Source organism: Suricata suricatta, chromosome 2 (genome assembly GCF_006229205.1).
Source record: "Suricata suricatta isolate VVHF042 chromosome 2, meerkat_22Aug2017_6uvM2_HiC, whole genome shotgun sequence".
Lineage (NCBI taxonomy): Eukaryota > Metazoa > Chordata > Mammalia > Carnivora > Herpestidae > Suricata > Suricata suricatta.
Window position 1 is genome coordinate 54,247,046 of NC_043701.1, and position 16,907 is coordinate 54,263,952.

Sequence of the window (16,907 nt, forward strand, 5' to 3'; positions counted from 1 at the left end):
TTCAATGATTTTGTGTGAACATCAGTTTGTTCTTTCTTGTGACTGTCTTACCCATAACTTAAAAAAAAAGTTTTTATTTTAATTCCAGTTAGTTAACACAGTGTACAGCATATTAGTTTCAGGTGTACAATATAGTGATGCAACACTTCCATACATTACCCGGTGTGTGTATACTGACTGTTGGCACTTTACTGACAACTGAATAGAGTAGAGCTGAAGACGGGACATGGCCCACTCGTGTTCTGGGCTTGGACAACACTCAGCTCCAGACATCCCAGCCAAAAACACAAGCTTTGAATTCAGACTGCTCTTCTACTCTTTCCATGGGAGAACCTTCATTTGCAAATATTTGTATTTGTTAACGTGGGCATGGACTACCTATACCAAGCTTCTTACACCTCACCTTCCATGGGGAGGTGTTTACCCACAGCCACATCCCTGGTTTCCGCCTGCATCTGGAAGCCCGGTGGAGGTGGTGATTTCTAACACTGCTCTCCCCAAGCTCTGAAGGATGAGCAGGAAGGGACTGCCATTCCTGTAAGCTGGCTTCAGCAGGAGAGCTGAAATGTGTAACTCTTCTATATAGTGACTATTCACATGAGATTTGGATTTAAAAAAGTATTGTTTATTTTTACAAGGTGTGAAAGCTGCTGGTAAGATGAAAGAACATGGGCTTGAGAATTAAGCTGCACTAGGGTTATCCGGATGACCCTGGGCTCTAAGACAAGGACACCTAGGTCACTGGCAGGTGAACACTGCACTAAGGGAAAGACGAGACCCGGGGTGTTTTCTAGGACATTCCTTCCCATGCATTTTTGGGGAGAAGGTGTCACCATCTGAGGACAGGAGACAGGCTACCTAAATGATTCTCATACAATCACTTAGCTCTGTGCCTTTAGCAAGTTTCTTAACAGCGCTGAGCCTCAGTTTCCAAGGTGATTGTAATAATTCTCACTTCAGACAGTCGGTATAAAGATTCTATGAGAAAACTGTTGTTAAAGGGCTAGGCCTGTGCCTGGCACACAGTAAGTACTCAATGAACATTCACTAACACTAGCACTCCCACACCAGGAATTCAAGTAATGATCACTGTCTGACTAGTCCTTGTATTGTGACCTTTCAAAATCAGGCACTCCCCCTGCCCCCTCCAGCCTCCTCCCCATTCTCAGCCATGGTTCTACTCTATTCTACTGTATTGTTTGAAGATAGCTATACCTTAAAAAATTGTGTCTGGACACGACCGGCATAGGCCCCTAATGTGCAGTTAACAACGCTAGAAAGACATCTTATAGTTGAAAGCTGAAACTCAAGCCTGCAGACTAAGCCAAGCTTTGGGGGAGATAGAAAAGAAGCCCACAGATCCCAAGTATTCTTCCCAAGCACAGTCAGAAGCCATGACCGCATTTACAGGATAAGATGGCCTTTATGTGTCACAGAGGACACTAAGGGGAATGTAAACTGAGCAGGGACTCATTTGCTTTGAGGAGCTACTTCACCAAGTCTTCTATTCTGGAAGTCATTAAAATGATAAAATGATTTCATGTACAAAAAAATGACAGGTCAAAGAGTTGAAGAGTAATAGTAGTTAATTAGTAAACTACTAAAACTAAGGTGTTCAATCTATCATCTAGAAATTTTTGATTATGACTCAAAAATTTAAAAATAAATTGCTACAAACTCTTATCATCAGAAAATTGGTCTCGCCTCTAAAAGATTAATTTCCATGGCTTTGCTTAACTGAGGTGGGTGACATTTAACATTGCATTAGTTTCAGCCCATGGCTAATTTTAAAAGCACATGGTACAGGCTTTAAAACATTCCAGAATGTGATTGAACAAAGATTAACATTAATGCTATTTATTCACTGCTTGAACACTGGATACAAATAAATTTTGAGATAGGGGCACCTGGGTGGCTCAATCACTTGAACATCCGATTCTTGATTTTGGCTCAGGTCATGATCCCAAAGTTGTCGGATCGAGTCCCACATCAGGCTCTGTCCAGTGTGGAACCTGCTTGGGATCCTCTTTCTCTCCCTCTGCTCCTCTGCCCTGCTTGCGCTCTCTTTCCCTCTCTCTCAAATAAAATAAAATAAATATTTTTTTAAAACAGGGAAAAAGAAATTTGAGATATCCCAAAGATTCTGATCTACCTAAGAAAATTTCTCATATCCTTCCATAGAACACGGAGTCTCAAAGTTTGAGGAAATGCCAAATGTCAAGGGCTTCCTCTGCTTCAATTTACTAATCAGTGGACATGAATAATACACAGCTTTATCTATGCTATTGCGGTGGTGTGACAGTGAAGTACACTCTGTGAAGTAGAAAGCATTCTATGTAATTAACAACTTCCTATCATATGTTGTTTGCTAGCTGTCCCAACCCTTCATCTGATGCCTGCCCCCTCTTCGCAATAATGAGTTGGTCTCTGCTTCCCTCACATCTTATTTCCTGTCAAGACTGAGCAAAGCACCTTTTCCTCTGAGAAGCATGACCTGACCTCTCCAAGTTCTGTGCTCCAGAAGCACTGTGGCTACAGGGGACGGCACCCGTCTGTGGGGATGGTCAGACCACAGCTGCAACTCTAACACTTACACCGTCAGAGCCAGGGTCTGCTAGTGCTATTACTCCAAATGCAGCACTTCCAAGCTCTGCATGCTTGACCTTCATCTGTGACCTCTGCCTTTCCCCAGCAAAGAGGAAACTCCTCAAAATGGACAAGGATAAACCCAAATACTTTTCTCTTTTTGTAAATACCCAGTGGTCTGTTTCTTTTACTACCAAGAGCCCCACTACCTGGAAACACTTGCTGTTTTACAGAGCCCAAGTGCTTTTTGAGGAAAATATCAATATGCTTTTGTTTTAAAAGACCTGGTATAAAAAATAAAGAATCAGAACACTTTGGGAACAGTGTGACAGTATAAAATAAAGCTGAGAAACAGAACCTTGAAGTGTAGTCACACTGAGGGATGGATATTTGGACACGTGATATGCAAGCAAGGTAAAAAGGTCAATGGCAAGATCTAGGTAGTAGTTGTATGGGTGTTCAGTGCAAAATTCTTCCAACTTCACCATATGTCTGAAACATTCGTAATAAAATGTTGGAAAATATTCAGGTCTCAGGGGTAAACTGAATTTCTGTTACTTCATCTGATCTTGCTCACTTGTGTGGCTGAGGCAACCTGCTCAAATTCTAAAGCCTCTATATACTTCCTGGCAAAGGGGATCATGTTCATCTTACTTACTTTCCAAGGCTGCTGTGAGGATGAAATAAGGCAACATAAGGGAAATTCCACACCTACTGTCTATACAAAATAAGAGAGCCCTTCTGGAGATGGGGCTGAGGGCGAGGCCCTCTGGGCTCTGTCTAGATTCACCTTTGTGAACACAGGACGAAGTTCTCAAGTTTCCTCCTCACGGTTTCTTACAACCTACCTTTTGTTCTCTGTCTCCAAGCACACAGTCATTTTCATATGTTGATCTTCCTTTCGCTCTTCCAAAGTGGCAGATATAAGAGAAAGTTCTCCAAAGAGGGAGACCAGCCAGGTCAGGCGAGAAATGCCACTGAACGCGGGGAAGCCAAACCGCTCTTCTTCCAATGGGCCAGCTGTAGGGAATCACAGATACCACGGGAACAGGGAAGTAAGGACTGAGAGCGGGAGAGGAGAGGAGCATGTGGTCATGGGGGTGTGGCCAGGTCCTCAGGACATAGCAACCTTGCCTTACAGAGCGGTATGCAAGAGGACTGCTCATATTCAGGTGCCTGAATGAAAACCTGATAAAAGCATTTCTCTTTTCCTTGTTTATCTGATTCAATTTTCTTAGGAAAATAAAACATTTTTCTGGAAACAGTAGTCCATCTAGCCCATAGAACAATAAAAATATTTCAGGCTTCTAATATACACGTATGGTTTACATACAGTAAACATATATATGCATATACTTACACATACATACATACATATATACCCTCTTCAGTTAGTGATTTAAAGAAGTCTTATAAAAGAAAAAGAATCAATGTATTGTAGCCCCCCAAGCCTATATTCCTGTAAATACCATATAACTAACTGTGTGAATGATCATAGGGTGAAGGCACCATGATAATGATAAAAAAAACCCAGCAATACCTATAAACTATGTCAATATAAAAAAATTGATATAGTGTTAAGTGTTTCCTTAGTCTTCATAATCTCCTACACAAAAGTACATTCCAAAGAATATCTGTGTGAGAAATATGTGTGGTCACGATATTGCTCCCAACTGTCCCAGCCCCAATTTTAAATATAACCCAAATGTAAAAGATGACATACCCTGTTATATTGTTTGTAAACTAATTCCTTATAAATTTGATACTGACTTGAAAGGAATTCATATTATGATTATGTTTTAAAAAAGAGAACTAGTTATAAATAAAAGCAAAAAATTTTAAGTGTCATAGACAACATGGTTTGAAGGCATTAGGACCTAAATATCAAACTTACAAAAGAAAGGTTTCTCCCACTCAGCTGGTTACTGTCTGTTCTCGGGCTTTGGAGAGGACAGAGCAGCCATCAAATGTCTGAGCATGAAGTCAGAGGCCTGCGCTCCATTCTGGCTCTGCCACAAAGCTGTTTTTGACAACTTTGAGAAGCTAGAGCTTCCTTTTCTCCCTGTATAATGGTATAAATACCCCCTTTATAGGATTATTGTATATGAATTAACACGAACTAATTAATACATCACATATACAGCACAGTTCCTTCCACAGATTCATGGTTATTATTGTTACAACTCTTACCATTATTTTAAGAGATGTAGGTGGATTTTGAAATGAGGTTCCACTGCTATCTTCTGAAAATTCATGAGGAGATAAATGGTTTTACCACTTAGCAATGCCTGATCATGTCAGGGTTTTGCTTCTGTAAGAAAAGCCCTCAGGAAAGGTGGTCCAAATACTCTAAGGTGTAGCCAGATAAAGAGTCCATCCAAAGGTAACCCGAAGAGCAGGAGGCTCCAGGATACTCATTTCCTATTGCTAAAGGAGCTACTCAAATAATGACTAACAAAGTAAATAATCAAGTAGACCAAATATTCTGGGGGCCGCCAATATCCTTGTAATGTGTTGAAGGAAGAAAGGAGCTATGCATATTCTGTTTGCTCTGCAAAGGGAATAAAATATTTTCCTCTCCAAGAACCAGTCTGAATCCATTTTCAACCTCCTGTGGAAAAATAGTCTCCAATTTGTTAAGATTTAATGAGGAAAATTCTACCTAACAGGTTGGGACAGAAGCATTTGTAAGCTTAAGATTTCTAACATACTTTTATCTAAGGTCCACCAAGCACTTAAATCTCATTTGAGGAAAGAAGGAAAATAGATATTTTTATTGTTTGTGGAAGCATGGAAAGATTACATTAAGTTGGCCTTCGGTCAGAGTCTTTAGCAAAAATGAATCCAAATTAACATCCTAGAGAACAAGGAAAGAACCCAGTTAGCTTTCCGGCTTCACCAGTTACACATGACCTGTGACCCCACCTCAAACTGACCTGTAAAGAGAAGAGACCCTTTCAGGAGTTCTTTCCCCACCACTTCTTTTTTCAGAAATGCAAACTCCTCCATCAAGAGTTCGACATGCTCCTCATGCAAGACCTTCCCTATCATGACAAAAATGGGAGTAAAAAGGCAGTTGTCATCAGTTGTGTATAGACGTTCATCACAGAGTCTAGGTCTGTCTTCTACCGGCACAGAAGGACACAGCGACCTCAGAATCACCTGGGGTACCACTATACCCTCACACACCCCACCTGAAGGTGATGCCAGTTCTCAGCTCAAAATAGAAACGAAAATCTAAGAAAGCAACATGGTATCCACCTGCCTGAAGGGCAAGATGAGACCAGGGAAGTTATCTGAGCTGAGCGTTAACTTCTCTTCTACCCAGAATCGGGCAGTGCAGCGTAAAAATCTTAAGAAACAAGAAGAAAAGGAATTTTGGGGACTGGAGAGGAGCTAAAATTAGACTCTATTTCAAAAAACTGGAAGAACCAAGTGACTTTTTCAAATTACCCAGGTTGGAGGGAGGATAAATGATATTCATAACTAAAGTTTTGGATTATAAAAGAAAGCTGTTAAAATGTTTTGCTCTGGTGGCTTTCTCTTAGCTAGGCTAGAAGTTGCATAAAATACCAGAACTATTTCCCCCTCTTCAATAGCTCTTTATTTTCAACTAATCCCACATGCCTATTTTTTTTTTCACATATGTTCCTCCCATATTACCAACCTCTTCTCTAGGAACACAAAACAAAACAGAGCAAAACTTAGGAAAAATATAAAGCACAAGAAAGCTCTTTTGTTCAAGTATGTTTTGCTCAGTATTTCCATATTTATTTTTTATTTTTATATCTCTATGGCTTATTTACTACTTGTTACAAGTTTGTGCCCTTAAACATTATGAATCTTACGCCTCACACACTCTATTCCCTGGTGGTAATAGATTCCACAAATTAGTGATAATCATCCAGTACTTGTCTTTCTCTGACTTACCTGACTTCGCATAATGTGCTCAAGGTCTATCTGTGCTGTTGCAGATGGCAAGATATCCTCCTTTCCCACTGCTAAATAATATTCCAGTTTGTATATGTACCAGACTTTTTTTTAACATTCATCTGTCAGTGGGCATTTGGGCTGTTTCCATGTATTGGTTATTTATTGTGAATAATGCTACAGTGAACATAGGTATGCAGTTATCTCTTCAATGCACTGATTTCCATTCCTTCAGATATATACCCAGGAGTGGGATTCTGGATCATATAGTTTTGATTTTAAATTCCTGAAGACCCACCATACTGTTTTCCATTTTGGCTATGCCAATTTACATTCCAACCAAGAGTACATCAGAATTCCCTTTTCCTCACATCCTTATCAACATTTGTTATCTCAGTTTTTGAAAACAACTGTCATAATTGGTATGAGGTGATATCTCACTGTGGTTTTGGTGTGCCTGATGATTAGTGATTGTGAGCTCCTCTTCATACATCTGTTGACATACCTATTGTATATCTTCATTGGAAATATGGTTCTTAAATTCTTCTGCCAGCTTTCTAATTGGATTGTTTGCTTTTCTCCTATTAGCTGTACAAGTTTTTTATATTTTAGTTATTAGCCCCTTATGATATATATATCTTGCAAATGTTTTTCTTCCCCATTCTATAGGTTGCCATTTCAGTTTACTGAATGTTTCCTTTACTGTATAGAAGCTCTTTAGTTTACTGTGTTTATTTTTATGTTTATATTCATTTTTGCTTTCGTTGCCTGTGAAGTTGATGTCTTATCCAAGCCAACATTGCTAAGCCCAAAGTCAAGAATTTTTCCCCTATGTTTTAAGAGTTTTACAAATCAGTTAAGTCTCTTTTTCTTATGATTTCATTTGTCTTCGATACATTTCAAGATCATTTTTTTGTGACTGGTTAAAGATAGGAGTCCAATTTCATTCTTTTGCATGTGCACATCCAGTTTTCCTAACACCATGGATTGAGGAGACTATCATTTTCCCCACTGTATGTTCTTGGTGCCCTTGTCAAAAATTAGCTAACCACATATGGATGGATTTATGCCTGAGCTCTCTATTCTGTTCCACTGGTCTATGTGCCTGATTTTATGCCAGTACCACACTCTTTTGATTCTTATACCTTTATATCATAGGTTGTAATCTGGAAGTGTGATGCTTCCAGATTTATTCTTCATTCTTAAGATTGCTTTTGGTATTTGGGGTCTCTTATGATTCCACACAAATTTCAGAATGGTTTTACTATTTCCATAAAAAAAAAGCCATTGAAATTTTGCTAGGGATTGAACTGGATCTATAGATTGGCTTGCATAGCACCTTTGGGTTGTTTCCATAATTTGGCTAGTGTAGATAATGCTGCTATAAACATTGGGGTGCATGTAGCTCACTGAATTAGTACTTTTGTATTCTTTGGGTAAATACTTAGTAGTGCAATTGCTGGATCTTCATCAATCCCTTTCACCGATGCCTTACAGATTTCAATGTACATGTCTTTCACCTCCTTTGTTAAATTTATTCCTAAGCATTTTCTTGTTCTTAATAGTACTATAAATGGGACTGCTTTCTTAATTTCTCTTTCAGATGATTTGTTAGTGTATAGAAACACAAATAATTTCTGCATGCTAATTTTGTATCCTGCAACCTTACTTAATTCATTAGTTCTAAGAGTTTTTGGTAGAGTCTTCAGGGTATTCTGCATATAAAAGCATGTCATCTGCAGAGACAATTTTGCTCTTTCCTTTCTGACTTGGATGCCTTTTATTTCTTTCTTGCCTAACTGCTCTATGACTTCAGTACTATGTTAAACAGAACACAGTGGTAAGCGTGAGCATCCCTGTCTTGTTTCTGATCTTAGAGTATAAGCTTTCTGTGTTTCATTACGAAGTATGAGGTTAGCTGTGGGCTTTTCAATATTTTATTATATTGAAAAACATTCCAACTAAACCTATTTGTTCAGATATTTTATCATAAAAGAATGTTGAATTTTGTCAAATGCTTTTTCTGCACCTGTTGAGATGATGATATATTTATCTTTCAATATGTTAATGATTTACATATGCTGAATGATGCTTGCATCCCAGGGATGAATATCATTAAATCCTGGTGTATAGTCCTCTTAATGTGTTCTAGAATTTGGCACTAGTATTTTGGTGAAGATTTTTGCATCTATGTCCATTATGGATACTGACTTATAATTTTCTCTCTATGTTCTTGTCTTGGATCATGGTATTTTGGTAATGCTGACCTTGTAAAATGAGTTAGGAAGTGTTCTTTCCTCTTCAATTTTCTGGAAGAGTCTGAGAAGGATTGGTAACAATTCTTTAAATGCTTGGTTTCACCTGTGAAACCATCTCATTCCGGACATTTATATGTTGGGATTTACTATTATTATTATTACTTATTATTATTAATCATCATCATCTAATCTCATTCCTCGTAATTGGTCTGTTCCATTTTTCTATTACTTCATGATTAAGTCTTGGTAAATTACATGTTTCTATGCATCTATCCATTTCTTCCAAGTTATCTAATTCTTTTGGTATAAAATTGTTCATAGTAGTCTCTTATGGTCCTTTGTATTTCTGTGGTATCAGTTATACTGTTTCTTCCCTCATTTATGATTCTGTTAATTCCAATCATCTTTTTTTATTCCTGGTAAGTGCATCTAGAGGTTTGCCAATTTTGTTTTTCCATTCAAAAAACCAACTCAGTTTGGTTTATCTTTTCCGTTATCTTCCTAGAGTCGAATTCATTTATTTCTGCTCTAATTTTTATTATTTTCTTCTGCTTTGTTCTTCATTTTCTACTTCCTTGAAATGTAAAGTTAGGCTTCTTGAGATCTTTCTCTTTCCTTAATGTAAGTATTTACCACTATAAATCTCCCTTTTAGAAATGTTTTTGCTAGATGCAATAATTTTTGGTATGCTTGTTTCCATATTCATTCATCTTGAGATTTTTTAATTTCCCTTTTGATTTCTTCTTTTGACCCATTGCTTTTTTCAGAAGTTAGCATGCTATTTACATATTTGTGAATTTTTCCACCTTTCCTATTATTCACTTTTATATCATACCATGTGGTTAGAAAAGACAAAACTTGATAAAATTTCATTCTTATTAAATTTTTTAAGATTTGTGACCTAACATATGATCTATCTTGAAGACTATTCCATGTTCCATTCTTTTTTAAAAAATGTTTTTATTTATTTCTGAAAGACAAAGGGGGGGGCAGAGAGAGAGGGAGACAGATTCTGAGGGAGGGTCCAGGCCCTGAGCTGTCATCACAGAGCCCTACGCAGGGCTTGACCCACAAACTGCGAGATCATGACCTGAGCCGATGTCGACACTTAACCGACTGGCCACCCAGGCGCCCCTCCATGTTCCATTCTTGAGAAGAATGTATATTCTGTTGTTGGTGGTTGGAATGCTCTGTATTGTGTACATGTCTATTAAGTCCATTTGGTCTAAGTGTAGTTCAAATCCATTATTTCCATATTACATTTCTATGTGGGTGATTTATCCATTGTTGAAAGCAGGTATTGAAATCCTCCACTATTGCATTGCTGTCTTTTTTGTCTTCAGTTCTATAAACTGTTTAATATATCTAGATGTTCCAATATTGGATGCCTATATTTTTTTAATGTTTATTTTTGAGACAGAGAGACACATAACATGAGTGGGGGAGGGGCAGAGAGAGAGGGAGACACAGAATCCAAAGTAGGCTCCAGACTGTGCTGTCAGCAGTACCCGACTCAGGGCTCGAACTCATCAACCGCGAGATCATGACCAGAGCCAAAGTCCAATGCTCAACAAACTGAGCCACCCAGGCGCCCCTACTCGGTGCCTAATTGTTAGAACCTCTCAATGAATTGATCTCTTAGTCATTATATAATGACTTTATCTCTTGCAGCTTTTCACTTAAAGTCTATTTTGTCTAATATAAGTACAGCTACTCCAGCTTCTTTTGGTTTCTACTTGCATAGAATATTTTCCCACCCCTTTAGTTTTGGTATATGAGTGTTCTTATAGGGACCATATACATGGATTATTTTTTTTTAAATTCACTGAGCCACCTATGTCTTTTTTTCTTAATGTTTTTTTATTTTTGAGAGACAGAAAGAGACAGTGCGAGCAGGGGAGGGTCAGAAAAAGAGACACAGAATCCAAAGACAGGCTCCAGGTTCTGAGCTAGCTGTCAGCACAGAGCCCGATACAGGGCTCGAACCCACGAACTGTGAGATCATGACCTGAGCCGAAGCCAGACGCTCAACTGACTGAACCACCCAGGCGCCCCCACCTATGTCTTTTAGTGGAGAACTTAAGTCATTTACATCATTGGCAGGTCTTTTAACCTATGTGCTAGATAGAGTTCACTATTACAGTATTCAGAGTACTTTGAATTTAAGTATATATTTACATTTATCAGTCAATTTTATACTTTCATATATTTTCACACTACTAATTAGCATCCTTTTATCTCAGCTTGATGAATTCCCTTTAGCAATTCTTAAAAGGAAGGTCTAATAATGATAATTTACCTCAGCTTTTCTTTGCTTAGGAAAAGACTTTATCTCTCCTTCAATTCTAAAATTTGTGGTTGACAGTTCTGAAGTATTCTTGGTTGACTGTGTTTTTCTTTGAGCACGTGGAAGGCCTGCTGGGCCTTCTGCTGAGAAATTTGCTAACAGTCTTGTCAGGAATCCCTTATAGTAAGTGGTTAGTCTTTTTTTCTTGCTGCTTTTAAAATCCCTTTTTTTTTTCCTTTGAGAGCTTGATTGCAACGCAATCTCTTTGGATTAAATCATTTTGGGGACACTTGAGCTTCATGTTCCTGGACAACCATCACTCTCCCTAGGTTTGGAAAGTTTTTAGCCATTATTTCTTTAAAAAAGTTTTCTCTCCCTTTTGCTCCCCTTTCTCCTTCTCAGACTCCCATAACATGAATATTGTTTCAACTGATATTGTCCTAAAATTTACATACACTTTCTTCACTCTTTTTCAATTTAATTTCTTTTTTCCCATTGATTTGATAATATCAAGAGACCTGTCTTCACATTCATAGATTCTTTCTTCTACCTGATTGAGCCTGTTGTTGAAGCTCTCTACTAAATATTTCATTTCAATTATATTCTTAAGCTTCAAAATGTATTTCTTATGATTCCTCATTTTATTCATGCATTGTTTTCCTGAGTGTGTTTATTGCTCTTTTGAATCATCCTGAGCTTCCTTCAAATAATTATTTAGAATTTTCAGGTAACTTATAGATTTCCACTTCTTCTGCATAGTTATTAGAAAATTAGTATGTTCCTGGTAATATCATGCTTGTTTTTTTTCCGGTTTCTGGTGGCTTTTGCATTGGTATCTGTGTATTTGAAGCAGTCACCTCATTATCTTTCAGCAATGTTTTGCAGTTTGTCATATATAGCTTTTATCATCATGAGATAGTTTCCTACTATTTATTCCTAGTTTGTTGAGTGTTTTCACTAATAAAGGATGTTGAATTTGCTAAATGCTTTTTCTGAACAATTGAAATGATCATGTGGTTTTGTCCTTCATTCTTTTAATGTGGTGTATTACATTCATTATTTTCATGTGTTGACCCAATTCTTGCATCCCAGGAATAAATCCCACTTGGTCCTGCTGAATAGTCTTTTCCTGCTGAATCTAGGTTGCTAGCATTTTGTTGAGAATTTCTGCATCTGCATAAACCACATATATTGGTCTGTACTTTTCTTGTAGTTAACTTTGTCTGGCTTTGGTATCAGGGCAATGCTGTCCTCATACAAGTCCAGAAGTGTTCTTTCCTCTTTAGTTTTTTGGAAAGTTTTGAGTAGAATTGTTGTTACTTCTATAACTGCTTGGTAGTATTCTCCAGTGAAGTCATCTGGTCCTGGGCTTTTCTAGTTAGGAGGTTACTATTTCAGTCTTCTTAATAGTTATATGTATGTACAGAATATATGATTCAGTTGGTATTTTGTCTGTTTTTAGGAACTTATCCAGGAACTTATCCACTTATTCTATGTTATCGAATTGTTGGAGTATACTTGTTCATAGTAGTCTTTTGTAGTACATTTATTTCTGTGGCATGTCATGTTTCCTTTACACTTCCGAGTTTGTTTATTTGATCCTTTTCCTCCTAATCTAGCTTAGGGTTTGTCGGTGTTTTAAATCTTTTCAAAAATCAATTGTTAGTTTTAGTTTCTTTAAATGTTTCTAGTTTTTCTATTTATTTATTACTATTCTAATCTTTATTATTTTCCCTTTTTTCTGCTAACTTTTGATTTAGTTCAGTCTTCTAGTTCCTTGAAATGTAAAGTTAGGCTGTTGACTTGAGATCTTCCTTCTTGTTTAATGTGCTTACCAGCATACGTGTCCTTCTTTGTACTGTTTTTACTATACCCCATAAATTTTGGTATGCTGTATTTTCACTTTCATTTTCTCAAAACATTTCTAATCATCTTTGTGATTTTTTTCCTTCACCCACTGGCTAACAATATACTGTTTTACTTTCATGTATTTGTGAATTTTCCAGTTTTTCTTCTGCTATTGATTTCTAGGCTCATTCCACTGTGTTCAGAAAAGATTTTTAGCATGATTTCAATCTTTTTAAATTTGTTAAGACTTATTTTGATCTACATATGGTCTATTCTGGACAATGATCTATATGTGCTTGAGGAGAATATGTATTCTGCTATTATTGGGTTAAGTATTCTGTATATGTCTGTTCAATTGGTGTTAAGTCCTCTGTTCCATACATTGACCTTTTGGCTGGTTTTCCTATCCATTATTCAAAGTAGAGTATTGAAGTCTCCTACTATTACAGTGTCCCTTCAACAATGTTTGCTTCATACATGTGGTAGAACTAATGTTAGGTAAACTGACCCTTTTATCATTATATAATGTCCTTCTTCATCTCTTATGACACTTGACTTAAAGCCTATTTTGTTTGATAAAAGTTTTGTCCTCTTGCACATTTGTTTACCATTTACATGGAATATTTTTCTACTCTCACTTTTAGTGCACATGTCTTTAGATCTGAAATCCCTTGTAGATAGATATAGTTGGACCTTGTTTTTGTTTTGTTTTGTTTTAATCCACTGAGCCAATCTAAGTCTTTTGACTAGAGAGTTTAACCATTTACATCTGAAGTAATCACTGATAGAAAAAAAAACTTCACTGCTGCCATTTCTTTCAAGTTGTCTATAAATTCTTGCAGTATTTTGTCCTTTTCCTCTCTGCTTTCTTTTGTGTTTTGTTGCTTTTTTGTGTGTGGTGACATGTTTTGCTTCCTTTCCTCATTTCCTTTTGCTGTGGAGACTACAGAAGATTTCTAATTATAGTAATCTAATTTAAACTAAAAAACTTAACTTCAACTGCATGCAAAAATTTTATTCCTTTAGATTTCCAACCTCCCACTTTATTTTACTCATATTAAAATTACATCTGTTTATACTGTATATCCATTAACAAAGATTTACAGTTATTTCTTATGCTCTTTCCAATATTATATTAGAACTAAAAATGATTGGGGTGCCTGGGTGGCTAAGTCAGTTAAGTGTCCAACTTTGGCCCAGGCCATGATCTCATGGTCCATGAATTAGAGCCCCACATAGGCTCTGTGCTGACAGCTTGAAGCCTGAAGTCTGCTTTGGATTCTGTGTATCTCTCTCTCTCTCTCTCTCTGCCCCTCCCCTGCTCATGCTCTGTCTCTCTCTCTCTCAAAAATAAATAAACATTAAACTTTTTAAATGATTTATGAACCAACAAAATATTACAAAAGGATTCTATATTTGTTTTTACATTTATCTTTACCAGAGTGCTTTTTATTTTCATATGATTTCTTGCTGTTTAACATCCTTTTGCTTCAGTTTAAAGACTCCCTTTAGCATTTATTGTAAAGTCTAGTAGTCATTAGCTCCCTCAGCTGTTGTTTTTCTGGAAAAGTTTTTGATTATTTCAAATAAGCTCACAGCTCCCTTCTAGGACTTGTATAATACATATATTGATCTCTTTGATGATGTACCATAAATCCCTTAAGCTTCCTTCATTTTTCTTCATTCTTCATTCTTTTTTTTTCATTTTGCTCCTTTGACTCAAATTTCAAATGATCCATCCTCAAGTGTACCAATTCTTTTACTTGATCAAGTTTGCTGTTGAACCCCTGCACATTTTTCAGTTCAGTCATTTTATTCTTCATCTCTAGAATTTTTAAATTCTTTTTTATAGTGTATAGCTCTTTGTTGATATATTCATTTTGTTCATGCACTAGTTTTCTGATTTTATTTACTTGTCTGTGTCCTCTTTTAGTTGACTGAGCATCTTTTACAGTTACTTTGAATTCTTTGTCGGGTAATTCATAGGTCCCTTATTTCTTTAGGATCAGTTTCTGGAGATTAATTTTGTTTCTTTGAGATGCCAAAATTTCCTTGTTTCTTTTTATGCCTGTGATTATTTATTGAGATCCGAATATTTAGAAAAACAGCCACTTCTCCCAGTCTTTACAGATTGACTCTGTACAAGGAAAGACCTTGTCCAATCAGAGGCCAGTAATTCAGCGAGCCTCTCAAATCTTTTCTGGGGATGTATCTTCTCTGGGATTATGTGTGTAATTTCCAAGTGAAAGAGGTTTGTCCCTGTTGTCAAAACCTATAATCTGTTGCTCACTCTGATTTCGATAGGCAGTACTGCAGTCTCTCTAATGCTGTAACTAGCCACAGTGCTTGCCTTGTTCTTGGCAGCCTCTCATCTCGCATGTAAAGTACACAACTGCTCCATTCAGCACTCTAAGTCAGGAGATCTAGAAACCAGTCCCTCAAGCCGCCCTTGAAAAACCAGAACGCTGGGCACAGGTTCCACTCTTCTCTTTACCTCCAAGGGAGAAGCTAAGACTTAGGAGCTTTGTCCTGATCACACCATGCTGTGCCAGGGAGGGGAAAGGGTGAAGGGGGCAAATGCAATGGACTTTCTTACCTGCTTCAGTGCAGTTCTTCTTGGCTTTGTGTATGCCTTGGGGGCTGCAATCACTTATACGGTTTCTAGAATTCTCACAAAAGCAATCTGGTCTATATATTGCTCTTAAGTCAGTGTCTCCATGGCAGAATGAGGTCCTGGTACTTCCTATTCCACCATCTTGCTGACATTATTCCCAAATTATCCTTAACTTTTGCCGTCCAAAAGGATATTGCATTTAGGTAGGCCAAGTTGAATAAAGTTATTACTTCCTGGGCTACAATGTAAATGTTATAGTTACATTTTCAACTCACTTTCAGCAGATTAATGTTATTAGTTGTGGACATATGGCAATGTGTGCTCCTTAAAAGCAAGGGTCATCATTTTGTTATCCCTAGTGTCAAGCACAGTATCTAATACATAATAAGTATTCTGAAAAAACTGCTTAATGAATGTTCTAATATGAGTTATAAATACTTGCCTAGAGAGAAAAACATTAGTTTCATTGCTAAGAACCTTTTTCTTTGTAAAAGCCATTAATGATTCTGCTTTCTTATGGAGGTAATACCAAGGCTCTAATAGAACACTGATCCTTAGTTTCTTTAAAAACTAAGTTTTTTTGTTTTAATTAACTAAAGTCCATATTTTATGGAGATTCCTTTAGTTTTTGCCTAATGTGCTTTTTCTGTTTCTAGACACCACATCACATTTGGTTATCATGTTTCCTTAGGATCCTCTTGGGTTAGAAAGTTTTTTAAACTTATGTTTCTTAATGACCTTGACAGTTCTGAAGAGTATTGGCCAGGCATTTTGTAGAATGCCTCTCAATTGTGAATTTTCTGATGCTATTCTCATGATTACACCGGGGGTGTGTTTAGGGGAGGAAAACTACAGACGTAATGGGCTGTTCTCATCATATCATATCAAGGGTACATCCTATTGTCATGAGTTAGTACTGTTGATTTTAGTTTTGATCCACAAGCTGAGGTAGTGTTTGGCTTCTCCAGGGTCAAATGTACTTTTCCGCCTCCTTTCTATATTTACACTTTGGGAGAAAGTCATTATGTGCAAAATATTATCTTTCTGAAGAGCTTTAGCCTGTTATTTTGTAGCATCTTCCACATTCTAGTTTACTTGATTTTCTACAGTGCCATTTAGTTTGCTCCTTTATATCCTTGCATCTCCTGTAAATTTCAATTATATGATTGATGCTGTGTACATCACATCAGATGGTGTGTGATGTCACACTGACCCACATTAGCAATCACTTGGTTAGGATGATAACAACAGAGCTCTTCACTGTAAAGGTACATTTTTTTTTTCGTTCCTTTGCAGTTAGCAAGAAATCTATGGTGTATACTTTGGTATCTTGTTCTTTGTCCATGGACATCTGTGCTACAAGAAAATAATATACAAAGGCGAT

At 37.1% G+C, this 16,907-nt stretch overlaps 1 protein-coding gene across 1 annotated transcript in view; it reads right to left on the reverse strand.

The window, feature by feature from the left end:
• The window catches only part of BLVRA (biliverdin reductase A), a 62,197-nt gene that overhangs the window by 1,814 nt on the left and 43,476 nt on the right, over positions 1–16,907 (reverse strand). Inside the window, exons 6-7 of the mRNA XM_029926480.1 lie at positions 5,523–5,630; positions 3,435–3,606 (exon numbers count right to left, since the gene is read on the reverse strand). Of these exons, the coding sequence (XP_029782340.1) occupies positions 3,435–3,606; positions 5,523–5,630 (280 nt within the window). The remainder of the gene's footprint in view (positions 1–3,434; positions 3,607–5,522; positions 5,631–16,907) is intronic.